The sequence below is a fragment of the Typopeltis vanoorti genome, chromosome 6 (genome assembly GCF_054136105.1).
Source record: "Typopeltis vanoorti isolate ZY-2024b chromosome 6, IOZ_Tvanoo_1.0, whole genome shotgun sequence".
NCBI lineage: Eukaryota > Metazoa > Arthropoda > Arachnida > Uropygi > Thelyphonidae > Typopeltis > Typopeltis vanoorti.
This window is the reverse complement of record NC_143554.1, coordinates 87,975,444-87,996,212: the sequence shown is the minus strand read 5'-3', so window position 1 is coordinate 87,996,212 and position 20,769 is coordinate 87,975,444. Positions and strand designations below refer to the sequence as shown.

Sequence of the window (20,769 nt, the reverse complement as noted above, 5' to 3'; positions counted from 1 at the left end):
AAGAAATGAAAAATTACAAAAAAATATATAAAATTGATAAAAATGGCAAAAAAAAAAAAATCCTTAGCCCAGCCACAGTACAAAATGTACTATAAGTTTATAATAACCTTTTGTGGGTGAGAACCACATAAAAAAATCAATAAATAAAAATAAAAAATTATCTATACTCATCCACTTAATTCCCACTTGGTTTATCTTCCTGAATGTGGATATGCAGTCTGATACTGCTTCTCTCAAACAATCTATGACCATTTCCTATGCACCACTGACATTCTTGCCTAGTAGCTTCTCTAGCCATGGCACTACTCCAAAAATTCCATTTTTGAAACTTTCCAGAATTACTGCATGGTCAATCTCCCCAATTGGAGGTAGAATATCTAACTTGGTTATGGATATATCTTCTGATGTTATTACCAGATCTACTATTCTGAAACTCTTGGTCCCTTTTATAACATGCTGTTTCAGGTAATTATCCCTTAGCAAGTGTATAAATTTCATCTCCATCTTGCATGCTCCCTTTCTTCCCTCCATTCTGTCCCCATAATAATTGTTGGCCTGTACTCATTGTGATAATCTGCTGACACATGGCATTTACATCTTTCTGTGGACCCACTGTTCTATAGCAACAACCAACAATATATTTTGCCTTATTAGACTATCTCGCACCAGATAGCCTCAAATGAACCTTCTGTCCTAGACCTAAAATCCTCTTTTATTCTAATTTTGTTGGTTGCAGTTCTTCAGCAATACCCTACAACTTGTTCTATTTACTCTATCCTCTCTGAAAATACAATATCTTTTATATACTATTCCTGTAACTATATCATTTTCTGTTAACCAAGTCTCACTGATACCTATAATTTTTGGCCAAATCGAGCTGATCAGTGCAAAAACTCTTCTCCCTTATTTCCTATATTTCTGGCATTCGTGTACATGCATCATTTCATCATTCCTTTGGACCCACTATTAGCCTTGTGTAATGTCATTACCAACCTATTTGAATCTGAAACCTGTGAAAGAAATTGTATTTAGCATTGCATAATCATTTCTGTGCACGCGCACGCGCATGCACACACACAGACACACACACAGCTATCCATGCTTGATTATCCCTCCCAATATCTCTAGTTCCCCTGGTTTTGCACTTTCAAACTCTCACTAAACAAAACTTTCTCCAAACATCTAATTCCAAAACTATTCAAGTGTAATCTATCTGGTATATATATATGTCCTTTTGTCCATCAATTCACTCCATACATGTATAAACTGCACACATTCCTCCTGTACAATCTTCTCATTGACTCATCAGCAATCATGGCTCTTCTTATCAACTCTGTCCTATCAAACTGAGGCAGCAGACTCACAATCTTGACTTTCTCACTCTTCATATTTGCGTCTTCAACAACTCTTTCATATCCTCTCTCACTGTATGCTCTCACTAAATTATTTGTTCCTGCCAAAAACTCTTTCACTTCTTTCAACTCTTTCATGCCCTTTGAAAACTAACAGCTTCATTAGCATCCTTGATCTTTGCACCCCAGGAAACATACTTTCATCACTTCCTCATTAAGTTTATCTCTTATCACTGAATGTGCATACAATATCTTCTCATTTTTCCCCCCCAGTTTCTCGCACTTTCATACCTTGCCTTTTTCTTTCATTCTTCCACCTGCTTTATAGCAAAGACAATCATTTCTCCAGGTTGCTCTAGCTTCTGTTTTGTCCTGTGAAGGAAGATACCTAAGTGTTCTTCTTCACTCCTTATTGTCACCACATCATGCACATTACTTTCAGCCTCTTCTTTCATGCCCACATTCATATTTTGCGCACTATCTTGTGCTACTCCCGCTATCTCCAGAACCCTTTTGCTATCTTTCCTTATATCATTATTATTAGCACACACAACTTGCATTTCTTGCACTCATAAATTATTTCCATCATAATATTTTTATTTTTCATACTGCTTGCATGATTTCACTCCTGTTTTTTACAATCATGACAAGCCTATAAACTCAGAATATCATGCTCATCTAGAGCAGGCTTTTACATACTGAAGGTGGAATTTATTTGATGCATAAGGAGTATAAAATGCAGGCTAGAAGAGTAACAAGCATGGCAAAGAAAGTGAATTGCAATAAGAGGAGATTGGCCAGTAGGTTAAAGAAAATGTAAGGGAAGAATAATTATGGAAGGGTGATGTTGACAGGTAGTTATGGTAGTATGGTAATTGTCAAATGTTGTAACAGAATGACTTAATGAGCATTTTGCCAGTGTAAATGATTATATGCAACAGCTAGAAGGGAGGAGAATAATAGAGAGATTAGAGATGAAAGAATCAAAGGTGTGTATTTGGGCTAGATGTTAATACAGATGCATGAATACATATCATTACATATTTTTAGAGAAGGGCAAAAAGAGTAAGCTGTGCTATTCATTTTGTTGTTCAATGAGAATACTGCAGTGTAAAAGATTCCTAAGGAGTCGAAAGAAGGCAAAATTGTGCCATTACATGAGCTTTGTTCTAGGATAAAGTTTCCAATCAGAGACCACTCTGTATATATCTACATTTATAATTAAGGATTGAAGTTGGCCAAGAATAGAATACAGGATTGGCTTCATAGATATGGAATTCTAAAGATGGTCAGCATGAGTAAGACTTACAATCTACTTCATTTTATGATACAGTGATAAATACTCTGGACAAGGGAGGCTCATCTACAGTGATATTCATGGACTTTGCAAAGACATTTGAAAATGCCAAGTTGGTGTATATGCTGGGGAAGATGAAGTTGGATAATAGATTGGTTGAGTGCATTGGAAACTGGCTCTAAGTGATATTAGCAAGTTAGGTATTTACGGGGTGTATCCCCCCCCCCCCCAAAAAAAGAAAGGTAACCTGTGGTGTGCTAGTGAGTTCTGTTCTTGAGTCCTTAACTCTGTACTTAAATTATTAATGATATTTCATTTGGATTAACAGAAGATCTTCATTTGTTTGCTAATGATATAAAGTTGGGAGTGAAGCTGATATTGACTCCTTTTAGTAAGATTTAATAAAGTTTTAAGTTGAACAAATAAGTGGGGGCGGGTTGCAGTTTTAATGTTAATAAGTGCTATATGTTGCACTTTGGAGTACAGAGATATAATGCGGTGTATTGTATTAGTGGAACTGTGCTTCTGGAGGTGGGCAGCATTTGAGATTGGGAATGATGGTTGACAGTGGCCTGAAGTTCAGAGAGCATGTTGAAAGTGTTATAAAAAATGCAAAACACATTGCTGCTATGATGATAAGCACACTGGCAAGTAGAAATGAGGTGGTAGATGTGTCAATGTATGAATCTGCTGTGCAGATCATGGATTATTGTGATCAATCTGATTGTACTTAGTTTCCAGTTGATGTGAAAACTTGGCCGAGGATCTAAAGATGAGTAAATAAGGTAATATCATTTCTCTGGAATGTTTATGGAAGAAGTTGAAAGGATGTAAATGCAGAACTTAATTGGAAGGTGGAAAAGAGCTGACATTTAAGTTAATAATGAGATTTTAATTGATTACTACAGAATGGATGATACATAGTTAAATTAGAGAATCTTTCTCCTTCAGCTTTTCCCACTTAAGTAGGGTCGCTGTTAGTAGTGAGTCTCCTCCACAACCTCCTGTCTTGGGCTGTAGCCACATCCAAGTTCTTCATCCTCAAGTCCTCCTCCACCATCTCTCTCCATCTCTTCTTTGGCTGCCCGTGCTTCCTCCTTCCCTGCACATCCATCTGAATGACCTTTTTTCCTACATACTCTTCCTCCCTCCTCATCACATGACCAAACCATCTCAACCTTGCCTCTTGCATCTTTGCTCCTAAGTTTGTAACTTTCACTGTTCCTCTTACATAGTCATTTCGCAGACGATCCTTTCTGGTCACACCGCACATCCACCTAAGCATTCTCATCTCCGCTACCTCCATCCTGCTGATGTTATTTTCCTCAGGGCCACAGTTTCCATAGCATACATCATAGCTGGTCTCACTACTGTCCTGTAGATTTTGCCTTTTAGAGATTGATCAGCACCCTCTTATTGCATAGCACTCCAGTCATCTCTCTCCAGTTCCTCCATACTGCTTGTATCCTGCATCCCACTTCCTTCTCAGCCTCGCCATCCTCTTTCATTGTTGAACCTAAGTATCTAAAGTTACTGACCTTCCTGATGACATTTCCTTCCAGCTCCAGATCTGTCTCCTGGATGCCATCCACTTTGCAACACATATACTCTGTCTTACTTCTGCTCAGTCTCACCTCTCTCTTCCAGTACTTTCCTCCAACTTTCTAGTCTAGCTGCCACTTCTTCTCTTGATTCTGCACACAGCACGATGTCATCTGCATACAACATAGTCCAAGGCGCATCTTCTCTCACCTCCTCCATCCACTTTCATCACAATATTAAACAGGAACAGACTTAATGCTGACTCTTGATGTAAGCCAACTGTCACTGGAAAACTTTCTGTCTTTCCCAGGCAGGTCCAAACTCTTGTCTTCACATTTCTGTACATCTCCTGCACCAGCCTGACATATTTCTCCTGTACCTTCTTCTCCCTCAGACATCTCCAGACTTCTTGCCTTGGCACTCTATCTATTTGAGAATAATTGTGTAAAATGTGGTAAAGAGAGAAGTTTTTTACACAGAGTGATGGGTGAGTTGAATGCATTTACAGATTGTGTTGGGATTTATAGGAGTGTGAATGAGTTTAAGGTTTGGTATGAGATTTTCCATGAGATGAGTCTCTTGACTTCATGGAGATTTTTCATAATAATAATAGTATTTAACTGTACTTGACCTGTTTTATTTCAATGTAAGATTTTTTTGTATTTAATGGATTTTATGGTATACTAATATATAAATAAACTGTATTGCAGTATTTCTGCTCCAAATTCTGCTGCTATATCTTACACATGCTATGGCAACAAGTGTTGTTTTACAGTTTAGCCCACAAGATACAATAGCTGCTATGTTTTGTGCTACTCACAAATCTCTTACATTAGGTAAGTGTGTTTGAGTTGGTATTATATATTTATGTTATTTAAAAATCATATGTTGATAGTGCTGTTTTGCAATTGAATTGTTTTGATTTTGGTAGTTTGTTTGCAGTGGTAATTTAATTTCATTTTTTTTATGCATTCATCTGAGATTAGACACCTAGTTTTCATCAGTTAGCAAAGTGTGACACATTTTTGTAGGTAGTTGATTATTATCAGTACTCTGATTCATTGAATAATGAATCCTTTATTATGCAGGTTTCATTATATCAGTATATGTCTAAAGTCTGCATGGTTAGCCTAGTGGCTATGTGCTTTGCAACCATATGCCTGGGGAAGGAGTGTCCTAGGTTCGATTCCTGTCAATGACGTGAGGAGCTTAAGGATCTTCCTCAGCCATAATCAAGTTAGCCGGTCTTAGACGTGAACAGCAGGGTTTTTTCCCCCAGTTTATCCTGAGGTTTTTCCTCCTGCAAAGCAGGCAAACCGGCCCCGTGATAAGGGAATAAGGGTTGCTCCTTATTCCCTTATCTGGGAATAAGGAGCAACCAACCTATTCCATGGGATTATCAGTTATGGAAGCTTACATGGTAAAATTTGTAGGCCTACGTGAAAGTGTAACATACGATGATGATATATCTAAAAATCACAAATGGCTAACTTTTGATTTAAAAGACTGGATTAAATTACTAGTTTCAGATATTTGGGCATGTAATTTTAATTGTAGCATTAAGGTAAAAATAAATAATGCTGTACAGCATAAACTCCTTTAGCAACATTTATTAACTAAATTAAATCATATTGATAAAAAAAGTTTAGATCTCCTTTACTTTATTACTAGTATGGATGAAATAAGAGAATGTGCAGTGCATAATGCTGAAATTGCAAATTCTGAAGGAGGATAAGTAATACAGATTTATGGGAGGATAAAATAATACTACTTTGCTTACAATATTTCTTATTATTATTATCCCAAGATCCCAAAAAGGGACCTCCTAAGCTCATTTAGGAGGTCCCTTTTATCATACATACTCATCATACTTAAACACATTCAAATTCTTTGCAGACACCACAATCTCAGGCAATGCATTCCAATATTCACAACTGTACATGCAAAATAACCTGCTTCTCACTCTCCTGTTCACACCCTCCCTTATATAGCTGCCAGGGATGACCTCTTGTTATCCCCCAATCTCACACCATTTTATGAAAAACCTCTTCAACATTAATCCTATAACAACCCCTTTCTAACTTGTACAATCATATTTCAATTAGTAAAGGCCTAAGTTTGATTCTTGTCATGACGGGAGGAATCTTTATATGGTCTTTTTCAATCAAAGGTGAGTTAGCAGATCTCATATGGAGGTAGCAGGGTTTTTTCTCCTGGAAACTCGGGTTTTTCGTCCCGCATACAGACAAATAAGCCCTTCAGAACACATGCAAGTTACAGACAAAAAATACTAGTTGTGGGGAGTGATGGTGGGCAGTAGATGGCATTGATGTAGATGATTGGTAGTAGAGGTTCGGTGTGTAGAGGTGAAGAACGGAGAGCTATGCAGTAGGTGTCCTCCCGCAATGAGTCTACTGACTTCTTGGAGGTGTCATGAATAATAATAATAATAATATTGCCCCTCTTACTCCTATCCATTAATTGCATCATCTCACCTTTCTTCATATTTTCCACATTCCAGAGATCAGAAACTATTTTGGTCAATTGCCTCTTCACCCTCTCCAACATCTCTTCATCCTTTTAAAAACCGGGTGATCAATCTGTGCACAGTAGTCCATATGTGGCCTAATCAGAGCTTTATATAATGAAACCAGAATCTCCTTGCTTCTACATGTCAGTGTCCTTACATCTTTCCCAGAATTTATTGTTGTCCTCACAATTTTGGCAATATGTCCTCTAAACTTCAGATCCTTATCCACCATCACCCCAAGATTTCTTGTATTTTCTCCACCTCCAACAATATATCCCCGCCAAGAGTAAATTCCACATTCCATCTTTACTTTCCAAATTTTAAAACCTTACATTTTGCGACAATGAACTGTTAACCCCACTCACATGCCCAATTACTGAGTCTATTTGAATCTTCTTGTGAGGCCACATCTGCTCTACTCCTCATAGTTCATCCCACCTTTGCATCATCTGCAGAGAACAGAATATCTGCATTCAAATCTTTCCCAATATCATTAACAGACAGGTTAAATAACAATGGCCCTAAAACAGACTCCTGAGGCACACCACTAGTGCCTTTCCTCTTCTGGGATATTGCCCCCCCCCCATAAACTTGTTGAAATCTATCAGACAGCCAATCTCCAATCCAATTCACTAGTCTAATATCCAACCCTATTCTAGTTTGACTATCAACTTGTCGTGCAGTAATCTATCAAAAGCTTTGCAAAATCTAAGTATACTACTATGTACCATCTCCTGCATCCAATGCTGCTCTCACCTTATTGCAATAAGTAAGTAGATTAGTAAAACATTACCTCCCTTTAACAAATCCATACTGTCCATCAAAGATAATACCACTATTGTCAACCCAATTCTGGATCCTGATTCTCACTAATCTTTCCAACACTTCAACCGCAACAACAACAACTGACAGATTGGTCTCTAATCTGCACTATAATTTAGAGTGCAGAAGGCTAATAACAGTTAAGCCTGAAACAAGACAAAGATGAAACATTATTATTATTATATAGACACCACCATGAAGTCTCAAGACTTGTCATAGTAAGGCCACACTAGCCATTATTCACACAATACCTATCATATCCCTTCTTAAACTCATTCATTGATAAAGCATTTGTGGACTAGCTCTGACAGTACGACCCATTTCACTCACTCATTGTTCTCCAAGCAAAAAATATAGTTCTCATGTAATTGCTAATCACAATTACAAAACTTCTAGGGTGTAATCTTTTGCTCTTTCCATCAGCGGCAGCTCGTACATAAGCACTGTGACACTGCAGCACCCCCAAGAAAAAAATGTAAAATTAAATTTTGTTTGTGTTTATAAATAATAATAAAGCTTACAACATTATACAAATACAATACAACATGTTAAAGGTTACAGCTCATGTTTTGACTTTGATTGAATAGTTAATAATTAGAATTGTTCGATTAATGCTTTAGATTACGAAACAAATGCACTGCGATCTAACGCAGTGTCAGAATTATCATGTTCAGCCAATTGCAGCTAGACTCGCCGATATTCGTTTGCGCTAGTGATTGCACATTACAAGTGATTCCGACAGCTCATTTGGGCAGTATGCACACACACACGTTAGTTCTGTGAGATACGAAACTTTTATTATGTGAGGGTGAAATATTTTTAATAAAGCAATTTTTTAATACTTAAATTTATTTATTAATAAATTGGTTACTGATTAGGAAAAAAAGAATTTTTTTAAATTTATTTTGTACATGCAGCACTCCCACCTAAAATTTTCACTGGCCACCACTGCTTTCCATTATCATGTACTAAATTTTTTTTCTGCATCAGTGCCATAAGACCCCATTAGTAACTTATGTTTTGATCATATCCCTATTTTCCACTTATTTATTACTCAAACTTTATAACCCATAAAACTCGAATCTGTTCTCCTGGGGGGGGGGGGGGTGCATTCCAAAGATATATTACTATTTTGGCCACTCATACCTGAATTTTTCTTCATCACTTCCTTATCTTCAAAAATCCAGGCAACCATATCAAAGCCTTATAAAAAGAGATAATAACCTTCCTATCCTTACTTGTCAGTGTGTATGTTCTTCAACATCCAAGTAATGTTTTGTCCACCTTTGCAATATTTCTTATGCACTTCAACTCCTCCTCCACCATTATCTCATATCTCTAACCTCATCAATTTACAGTTCACCAGCTTGGAATCTTGTCACCTTAAAGTGATTTAAGTTATCTTGGAGGAACTCTACTTCATGTTTATTAACCACTGTCCTCTCTAGTTTTGTACCTTTAGCAAACAACTGGATATTTCCCCCCCACATCATTCTCTGCATCATCAATACATAGTCCAGTAATTGTTATTACTGGACTATGTATTGATGATGTATTAGAAAGGACTGGACTAGTATTAGAAAGGCAGTGGCAATGCAGTAAGGTGAGGGAGAGATATTCCCTGCTGACCTATCTGTATTGAAGCAAATGAGAATGAATAATAAACTGTTGGCATGGATATTAGTGTTATGAATGACGAGTATTAGAAGGTAGTGCATGGGATTAGAATAGAAGAGAATTGGACCTTTGATGTTTGATGTGTGTAGTTCAGAGGAAATATCCAGTATTTAATTCTGGTAGATAGGCTTATATGTTGGTTACTCATAACCATTATTTTTAAGGAAACAACAATGAATGCTAAAATATGAATTATAAAACTTTAATTAATACTTTCCTATATCTTAGGAACATTACATTGCTATCATCAGGGATCACAAAAAAACAATGATATGTGCATGCAGGCACTAAAACTGGGCAAATTAAGGTTGAAGAAAGGCAACCAAAGTTGGGCCTAGAGTCCTAATTGGCACCTCCTATGAGTTGTTAGGGTGATCTTCAGCCTAACAACCAATGTTACCTTAGATCTTCAACCTAACAACCAATGGTTGTTAGGCTGAAGATCTGAGGATTAATACTTCCCAAATTTGGGGCAGTCTCATGCACCCAAATTTGTTGAGGTTTGGAAAGTCTTTAGGGCTGAGTTAGATTTGAGGAACAGCCTTTCATATTTGTATTTGCTGCAGTGTAATAAAGTTGGCCTTCTTCCAGCATATCATGTGTTGAGTGTCCAAAGCATGGTCAGCAAGTCCTGAGAGACTGTATTGGTGGAACTGGACATAGTCCTTGTGTTCAGAAATTCTGATATTGGTTGTCCTGCCTGTTAAGCCATAGTAGGACAGTTTGCAACTACAAAGGACCTGGTGGACACCTAGTAGGTCTGGGGAATGTGGCTGGTCTTTTGTGGAGTGGATAAGGGATGCCAGTTTTTTATGTAGTCTGTAGTTGTGTTTCCTTAAGATTTTTGTCAATTTTTTGGATGTGCCCCAGAATATATGGAATGGTGATATTTCTTGAGTACTCTCTGCTCTGAAGGTGGGGGGGGGAGGAGGGTTGCAGTAACAGGGTTTTAATATTTTTTTGATTTTTTCAGGATTGTAGCCATTGGCTAAGAAAGTGTTGAGAATATAGTCAAGTTCAGTAGACAGGACACCGCTATTAGAAGTGATTAATTTTGCCATGTTATATAGGGTTTTTATAATCCCATATTGTTGGGAGGGGGAGGGGACTGCTGGTGAATGTATCCACCTGTGTATGTAGGTTTTCTGTAAATGGAGAATGCCAGGGATCCATCAGGTTGGTGTGTAATCAGAATGTCTAGGAATGAGAGACTGTTGTTGTTTTCCTTTTGTTAAGGTAAACTGGATCCTAGGGTGTTGATTGTTTAGGTGTGTTAAGAAATTGTGAAGTGTATCCAGGCATGTGGCCAAATGGAGAACACATCATCTATGTAGTGTTAGCCAGATTATGGATTTATGTGGGGCAGAGTTTGTCTTTTCCAGTTCCACCAGTATAGCCACTCAGGACTTGCTGACCATACTTTGGACACCCATCACAGGATATGCTGGTAGAAGGCCACTCTATTATACTGCAGCTAATACAAGTATGAAAGGCTGTTCCTCGACTCTGTCTCAGCCCTAAAAAACTTTCCAAACTTCAACAAATTTGAATGCATGTGACTGCCCCAAATTTGGGAAGCATTAATCCTCAGATCTTCAGCCCAACGAAGACTACCCAATTTAGCTCATTGGGGGGGGGGGGTACCATTTAGAACTCTAGACCTGACTTTGGTTGCCTTTCTTCAATCTTAATTTGCCCAGTGTTAGTTCCTGCATGTACACATCATTGTTTTTTATGATCCCTGATGATAGCAATGGTTTTTAAACTAAAGTTTTTATAATTAATATTTTAGTATAAATTGTTATTTCCTTATAAGTAATAGCTATCCAGTATTTATATTTACTGATGGAACTTGGAAAAGATGATGGAAAATGATCCTGATATGTAATTTCTCTCAAAGGATTTGAATAAACTGGGTATGGATGCAAGACCATGGGTTACGAATTCTAGATTAAAGAGATTAACAGAGTATTATACTGATGGCTTGCACTACAAGAAACTGAGAATCTAAGAACAACAATGTGCAGAGAGTTAAAGCTTAAGAGGAAGGGGCATAGTGTGAAAGTGGTAAGCAGTTCAAAGGTTTACTGTAATGTTGAGAAAGCTGAAGAGGAAAGAATAGAGAAATTATAATCGGAATCTCAATAAAGAAGTAAACATTCCACTTTAATTTATTTTTTTAAATCTAAGTTTTCATTTTAAGTCAGTCAATCTTTTGTTAAGTGAAAATTTCGATTAAGGATTATTTAATTTGTTGGAAACCCTGCTCTAGATGATGATGAAACTGAACTTGGTACTTATTTGCTACTTCAGAACTCTATTCAGTAGTCTCATAACAAATAACAAAAGCTATCTAAAATCCAAAGACCTTCATAAAAATAGATGCTGTAGTGGGATCTAAATCCACAACCTGTTAGTGGGAGAGATGAGATATTATCAGGTGAGAAGGTGATACTATCAGGTGTAGCAATGGAACTCTAACACTATCTACCTCACAAATGTATTTCTGTGAAATTGACTGGTTTGTGTGTTTTGTAGGGAAGACAACTCTGACACTTCAGTCTCATACTGTGAGTTATCAGGGGTTTTCTTCTCCCAAGGGATCATCGTGAGAGTCAAACTCAGATCTTTTCGATGCAAAGAGTGCATGTTGCATATCTTTCTTTCAGTGATAATTACTATATTAGGATGCTGATTCTTGAGCTCCAGAAACATTTTAGGAATAATGCTAAATTTGGGCATTAAAAATGTCCATTTGGAAGCCTCAGTTCAACTCTAGATACTTATTATTATTGTACAAGATACCTCCATGGAGTCTGTAGACTCACTGCAGAAGATCCATACTATCCACACAATTTATCATACCTCTCCTTGAATCCATTAACGGACAAAGTACTTGCAACTAACTCTGGCCACCCATTCCATGCATTCACAACTCTCCAAGCAAAAAATCTAGTCCTCATACCACTACTAACCACATTTCTATTCAACTTCCAGGGATGACCCCCTTGTTCTGGCCCCCTCCAGCCAAATGCTGAAACATTTCCTCTGCATCAATCCTATAAAACTCTTTAAGCACCTTAAATGTTTACTATCATATCCCTTCTTTTTCTCTTGTCAACCAACTTCTGCAATCCACACACCCTCACCCTATCTTCATAGGGAACATTCCACAGACCACTCATCATCTTGATCACTTGACTCTTAATCCTCTTCACTGCTTCCGCATCCTCAAGAAAGTAGAACCCAGGAAAATAGACTTGAGCACAGTAATCCAGATGTGGACGTATCAAGACCTTATAAAGAGGAATAACAACTTCCTTATCTCTATTTGTTAATGTGGTCGTCAATAGCAAAGTAATCTTATGGGCTACTTTAGCAACCTTAGCAATATGTCCTCTAAACTTTAACTCTCTGTCTACCACCAGACCTAAATTTCTAGCTTCATCTATTTCATGGAGTACAGTGCCATCAAGGTGATACACAGTTTATAATCTGTTTATCCCAAAATGCATAACTTTACATTTCTCGACATTATAAATTGAAACCCATTATCTTTTGGCCATACTGATGGCCTATTTAAATCATCCTGCAGTCTCTCCACCATTGCCTTGATTAACTATTACTCAACCTAATTTTGCATCATCAACAAACAATTGAATATTTCCTTTCAAAAATATTTACTAAAATAATAATGCTGGATTTAATATCCACTGGATTTTTATAATTTCCTTTCAAATTATTTCCTATATCATTTATGTACAAATTAAACAGCAGTGATCCCAAGCATTGAACCTTGTGACACACCACTAGTCACCTGTTTTTTGGCTTTGATTCTACCCCTCCCCATACCACTTTTTGATATCTGTCCAGCAGCCACCTTCTTATCCACTTAACCAGTGTTATATCCATCTCTGTAATTTGCGTAACACAGTTCCATGTGGTATTCTGTCAAATGTCTTTGCAAAATCCAGCAAAGTCATCATGTAGCCATTTTCTTTATCCAATGCAGCTGTTACTCTATTATAAAAAGTTAGTAAATTACTAAGGCATGAGTGATCCTTCACAAAGCCATGTTGACCCTCATACAGTATCATATCATATTTATATCCACCCATTCTTGAATTCTTTTTGTGACCAATGTTTCCAGTTCTTTTACCACCACCACACATGACATACTAATTGGTCTATAATTTACTACTTCAGTCTTAGAACCTCCTTTATGTAAGGGAATTATTTTGTCCTCTTTTCACTCCCTTGAAACTCTACCAGAGCTCACACTTAAAGAGCCTAGTCAGAGGTATTGCCAGTTCCCTTGCACATTCTTGCAAAACCCAAGCAGTGATATCCTATGTAATCCCACAGCTGTATTTACATTGAGATTCTGCAATATCCTAAGAACCTCCAATTCATCCACCTCTGTTCCTACATTAGTATCTGTCACATATGTTAAAGCAGCAACCTCACTAGGATGATATACCCTTGCTAAGTGGTCACTCAGTAACTCAACTATTTCATCTGATTCTGTTGCCTTGTGACCATCATCACTCATTAAGGTTAATTTTTCATAATCATTCATCCTCTTACTTGCGGCATAATGAAAGAACTCTTCGGGATTTCCTTTGGCCTGCTGAGCTAAATTCTTCCTCATAATCTGATTTTGCCTTCCCTGCCACACTGGTCACCTTTCTTGCCTGAGTCTTGTACTGTTCATGAGTTTGTTGGTCACCTTTCTCTTCATATACTCTCCACAGCATTTTCCTCTTCTGCAGCTTGTGCTTAATGATATTACTCATCCATCTAACTCATACCCAATTAACCTTCCTTACCCTAGGTATACAATTTAATACTGCTTCCTCTAGATCAGTGCTTCACAAACTTCTGGATGTCAGCGCCCCCTTTGCAAAAATTAAAATATTTCATGGCCCCCCTTGAAAAAAAATCGTAATAGAGAGATATATTATTATATCCACTTTTCATTTTTGTATTTATATTTTGTATTTTGTATTTATATTCAATACAAAACATACACAGCGAATATTGCAAAAATCAAATGCATATATTACATTTTTTGCCTCTTACCGTTTGGTTCTGAAGACAATGTGGGTTGTTCTGGTAAAATATGAAACTGTCCTTTTTTTTTTTTTGAGTCTGTTTCTGCTTCTTCTGATTGTTTGCGGGAATTTTTTTATATTTTTTATCAGCCACTTATCCATCTCAGGGTTAAATTTTTTAACGTAGAATAGATCAAATAATATCACCACTTACCGATACTGGCACACCACAGACTGATAACATGAAATTAATGAATATTACCTGAATAAGGGAATCCCCGGACCAGGAACATTTTTCTCTTTTGTGACTTTTCTCCCTTTAAGGTAATTAAGCCTAACACGAAACAGACAGCAAAGGCAGGTTATTAAAACGTGCATATGATTGGTGCGGTATTAACAAAAGATCGCGCAACTGAAAGATATAAGCATAGCTGACACTTGAGTTGAAATGCTAACTCTCTTCAACCGAATTCCATATGTGAAACTGCCATAACATTCATTATATATATATATTACTTACTTTTAACACTTTTACGAATTTTAACACATTCGGTTGAATTTTATTGCTGCCTTGGGAAATCGAACTCACACACATCTAATTAATAACAATAGTTTTTAATTAGACACTGTGTTTGCCCATGCAACATATGCTTTTGTTTCAGTGTATACAGCATAGTTTCTGTATGAGGGACATGTGATTCATTAATTAGTGTGTTTTTATCCCAGTTGTCTCTAATTGCACTATTTGTTGAGAAATATATTACACAGACTCCTCATACCTTATTCACTGGCATAATAAAAGTACTTGTTTTTATTGCCTCTGCAGTATAGTTGCTGTTAGGGAGGGCGTGTTGTTTACCACTGCAAGCAAGTTACTATCTCCCCACATGAACTAGTTTAAGCTTTTTTTCATGTATGAAGTATATGCGAAACTTTTATTAGTAACAGAAAACTAGCTCGGATGAGAGTGATAATATAAAACGAGTTTTGATATGTATATAAAGTCAATATCAACAGTCTCTGATTACGAACACGTGATGAAAGGGACAGGAAGATTTGGAGCTTCCCTGGAGAGCATTCGAAGTAAATACAATTAACCACTGCTTTGAAATGAAACATATGAATAAGCAATATTTACTAATATTCATTAAGCGCCGAAATATGCAGGAAGCAAAGTTTGTGAACCAACACCAATGTGTGAATTTTTCCATTAAAATATAAAAAATAACAAAAAAGAAATAATAAATAATAAAAGTTAAATACATTTCTTTTAAAATAAAAAAAATCTACTTAGTCTTAAAACATTTTAAATTTGTTTTCATTATTTCATGCCCCCCCTCAACAAAACCTATGGCCCCCAAGGGAGCCGCGGCCCACAGTTTGGGAAGCGCTGCTCTAGATGACCCTTAACTATCTCCCATGCACTACTAACATCTTTATCTTGCATTGCTTTATGCCATTAGACAGATTTAAGCTTTTTCCTATGTTGTCATAATCACCTGCCTTGTAGTTCACATATATCCCTTCTTGACAGAGTATTCCTCATGTTGTACAATCTTTCTTCCAGTCTTTATTTCCATAGTTGAAATCCCCCATAATAAGCACTCGGCCTGTACTCATTGTACTAATTTGACGATGCATGTCTTCCAGATCATCGTATACGTTGAACTCCCTGGCCGATGAATAACACCATTAAGCTTGAGCTACAAAAAAAGAAACAACTGTGGAGGGAATTTAAGGAGAAAGGTGACCTGCAGGCACACGAACGGTATAAAGCACAGGCCAGAAGGGTAACGAGTGTGGTAAGACAAGCAAAAGCGGATTATGAAAGGAAATTAACCATTAAAGAGAATCCCAAACAGTTTTTTTCGATATGTTGCAAGTAAAAGAAAAAATGTATACAGCAGAATGATTTTAAGGAATGCTAATGGTTGGGAGGTAACTGAATCAGTTGATATAGTGGAAGTACTAAGCGAGCATTTTGCAAGAGTATATCATCCAGGTGGTGATATTGCAGGAATGAAGGAACCAATAGCTTGTACAGGAATTGTGGTGAATGAAGTGGAGGTGACTAATCTATTACAAAACCTTAATGTGAATGCATCTGTGGGACTAGATGGTATACCAGCTTGGGTCTTACATGAAGCAGCTAAAGAATTGCCAGTGCCCTTGACCATTTTGTTTAAATTGAGTCTCGGGTCTGGGTTAGTCCCGAGGGAGTGGAAAGAGGGGAAAATAGTTCCACTGCATAAAGAAGGTTCCAAGACTGCTGTTGCAAATTACCAACTGATTAGCATATTAGGAGTCATTATCAAGGTCTTGGAGAAAGTAGTCAAGAGAAAAATACAGGAATGGATAGATGAAAATGGGATACTGTATGGGGGACAGCATGGGCTTGTGAAAGGTAGATCATGCCTCAGTAACTTGCTCACGTTTTATAACACAGTCACGGCTGAACTGGATAAGGGTAATGGGTTTACAGTGATACTGCTGGACCTTGCTAAGGCCTTTGACAGGATACCACATGGAATTCTAATCAGTAAACTGCAGCATATGGGGATGGATATAGGGGTGGTGAGATGGATAGGAGGGTGGTTGATGGAGAGAGAGTGGTTTATTCAGGAGTAGAGTCCAAAAGACAGCCTGTGACTAGTGGTCTGCCGCAGGGTTCTGAGAATTATAGGAAAGGATCTGAGAGGAACTGTTCATTTGTTTGCAGATGATGCAAAGTTGGGTAGAGCAATAGTGAATGCACATGATGTCAAAATTTTGAGGTGATTTGGATAGATTGGAGGACTGGGCTAAGGAGAATGGATGTCAATTCAATGGATAGATGAAAATGGGATACTGTATGGGGGACAGCATGTGGACAGCATGTAGTCCAGCATGTGGACAGCATAGGGAGTTGAAGTTTAGGGGACTCGCTGCAAAAGTGTCTAAATCAGCTCATCAAATCACTTGGTTACTGAAGAATACTTTGATGAGCAGAGACAAGCATGTTATTGTTCCTCTGTATCGAGCCTTGATAAGACCCCATCTTGACTACTGTGCCCAGATTTTGGTGCCAGGGTTTCTTCTTGATGGGGAGGAGGTGTGAAAGGATCCACAGGCGAGTGACCAAGATGATAGCAGGTCTATGGAATGAACCTTATGAGAACAGGTTGAAGATTTGTGGGTTGCAGAAATTGGTTGATAGGTGGAAAAGGGGTGATATGATTGAGACATTCAAATTACTGAAAGGTTTCTATAAGATTAATTCAGAGGATATTTTTGAGAACAGGACTGGTGGTGGAGGACTAGGGGAAATCCATGGAAACTGGGCAAGAGTGTGGTTAGCAAGGGTGTTTAGAGCTAGGTTTTTACTTGGAGAGTGGTAAATGAGTGGAATAAACTGCCAGAGTCTGTTGTGGGTGCCATGACTGTGAATGAGTTCAAGACAAAGTATGATAGATACTGTGTGAATGTTGAATAGCTGTCCTTCACATGATGTTTAGGGCCTCCCTCGATTGTCTAAGGACTCCTTGGATTGTCCATAATAATAATAATAGCAACAACCAACTGTATATTTTGTCTTACTGACCTTAATCTCACACCAGACTGCTTCAAATAAACAGCCACCCTCCCACCTATCTCCTATTCTTTTTGGCTGCAATTCATTTGCTTTTAATCAGCAGTACCCCCCTCCCCATCCTATCTTCTGTATCTTTCCTGAAAATACTCTCTTCACATTCTATCACTGTAACTACATCATCTGCTATTAGCCAAGTCTCACTAATGCCTATAACAATTGGTGAGGTTGCACTAACCAATGTCAAAAACTCCTCTCTCTTCTTCCTGATACGTCTCACATTAGTATATAGAAACTGCAGCATCCCTTTAGACAGCCACCCACCTTTACTTCCTGAATTGACTACCCTATTTGATATTTTCGCTTGAGAGATTAGATGGGATACTTGCAAACAGATTTTATCAGATTAAATGAAAGAAAATCTAATGTAAAAAGAAGCTGCTTCAAACCAGAATAGCTTTTCTGGAAACTGCTATCCTTTGTTTGCCAGACAAAAAAAAAAAAAAAAGGAGTTTAATAATGTAACAAAGCACACATCACCTTTGCTGAACCAGTGAGTTATAAATAGGACTTCAGAATGCTAGTTTGCAATTGGTGTGCACATAGTTGCATGCCGCTGTTGTAATCACAGCTTAATTCTTTGCCCTGATGATGATGCTAAAGCATATATGAATCAGTATATATATATATATGAAGTATTATTAATTATATTATTATTATTTGGTAACCTCCATGGAGTCAACAAACTCGTCGTGGGTGGCCCACTCAACCAGCAACATGTCTCATAATCAAAGCTCATCATAATGAGCTTTGAAGTTATTTACACTACTTGCATTCACAATGCACTCCACTCACTCACAACTCTCAGTGTAAAAAATCTATTCCTCACATTCTTCCCATCTTAACATCCACTCTTTTTATAAATCCTTCTATTATTATTATTATTATTACATAACACCTCCAGGGAGTCCAAAGACCCATCGAGGGAGGGCACAAGCTCTACAACTCTGTCTTCACTAATCGCAACTACCTTCATCATCTACACCAATGCCATCTACTGCCGACCACCACTAATATTTTCACAATCACAAACATCCATGTCCACGGGGATTCAAACCCTCAGCCTTTTGGCTGGAGAGTGGATACGCTAACCACTCGGCCAAACAGATCAGCTAATTCTGCAAATTCCGGCAAATTGTGTACTAGTCTGTTAGAATCCCTTAACTTGAAGGTCTATCATACCTTCTCTTTTCCTCCTATCCACCAACCTCTGTAATCCATGTTCTTTCAAATACTCTTCATAAACAACACTCCAGTGTCCTGATATCACTTTAGTTATTCATTTTTGCACTCTCTCTATAGTGTTTCTACATCACAATGAAAACTAGGTGACCAAACATGAGCACAGTAGCTGTATGTGGTCTGACCAATGCCTTATATAGCGGCACCACTACTTCCTTATTCCTTTATCAGTGTACTTTTTTATCATAGCAGCAATATGATGTACAATCTTGGCAACACTTGTGATGTGCCCTTGGAACTTCAGTCCACTGTCTACCATCACTCCAAGATTCCAAATCTCGTCCACTTCCTGAAGCACAGCTCCACAATTACAGTACATAGCCTTATATCTCTGTATCCCAAAATGTAACACCTTGCATTTATTAATATTAAAACTGCAACCCCACTCATTTGTCCAAGCTAAAAGTCTATTCAAATCTTCCTATAGAGAATTAACATCAGCACTACACCTAATAATTCTACCTAACTTTGCATCATTGGCAAATATTGGAAGATCTCCAGTCGTTCACATGAAATACCATTAACAAATAAGTTAAACAGTAGGGATCCAAGAACAGAACCCTGAGGCATGCCACTTCCTTTTCTGATCACCTTCCTTATCTGAGACATTGATCCATCAGGGATCATCTTGATGGTAATTCATTCTCTGAACGATACCAACTTTCTGGTATCATTCAGAGAGCCAATCTCTGATCTATCCAATCAATACACCATTTATTCCTATCCTCTGCAGTCTGTACACCAAATTTAGTTTAATCCTTTATCCAAGTGTAAGCAAACAAAGTTTGTCCTGAAGTATCTTCAGGACTGGGGCAACTTGTGGCATAGGTGGAACCACTTTCCTTAGTATCCCATAATGCAGAGCCCATCTCCTTGCAGACATGTATAATCTTATGCATTATGGGAAGGGTCACTACCCAGACTGCTATAGAGACCTCAATAAAGGTTGAAACCGATCTGGGTAGTATCCCATAATGTAAAGCAGATGTTGTGGACATGTATAATACTATGCAGTATGAAAAGGGTCATTACCCAGACCAGTGAAGAGACCTCAGTAAAGATTGAAACTGGTCTGGGTAGTGACCCTTCCCATAATGCATAGCATTATACATGTCTGCAAGGAAATGTGCTTTGCATTATGGGATACTAAGGAAAATGATCAGAACTCAGTCCACCTTTGCCACGAGTTGCCCCAGTCTTGAAGATACTTCAGAGTCAAACTTTGTTTGCTTACACTTGGATAAAGAATTAAACTAAATATATAATTTACCAACTTATTATGTGATAATCTATAATGCTTTTGCAAAGTTCAAAAATATCACCGTATATGATTCTCCCTTATCCAACACATTTGTCACCTTATCATAAAACATAAGCAGATTGCTGATACAAGACCTGCTCTTCACCAACCCATGTTGACCATCATAGAGAATGTTGAAAGTTTATTTTTCACTTGGTTAGACTATAATAAATTTAGTTTAATCCTTTATCCAAGTGTGGACAAACAAAGTTTGCGCCTGAAAGTATCTTCAGGACTGGGTTAAGGTGGTACAACACCAGGACAACTTGTTGCCAAGGTGGAGCAAGATACCAACAGTCCTATCTCAGTATCTCCTATAATGCTA

General features: G+C 37.7%; 1 protein-coding gene across 4 annotated transcripts in view; it reads left to right on the top strand.

The window, feature by feature from the left end:
• The window catches only part of LOC150105675 (sodium/bile acid cotransporter 7-B-like), a 169,887-nt gene that overhangs the window by 128,632 nt on the left and 20,486 nt on the right, over positions 1-20,769 (top strand). For all 4 annotated transcript variants that reach the window (XM_090394999.1, XM_090394998.1, XM_090394997.1 and 1 more), the window contains one exon: positions 4,902-5,027. In XM_090394999.1, coding sequence (XP_090251125.1) covers positions 4,902-5,027 — 126 coding nt within the window. The remainder of the gene's footprint in view (positions 1-4,901; positions 5,028-20,769) is intronic.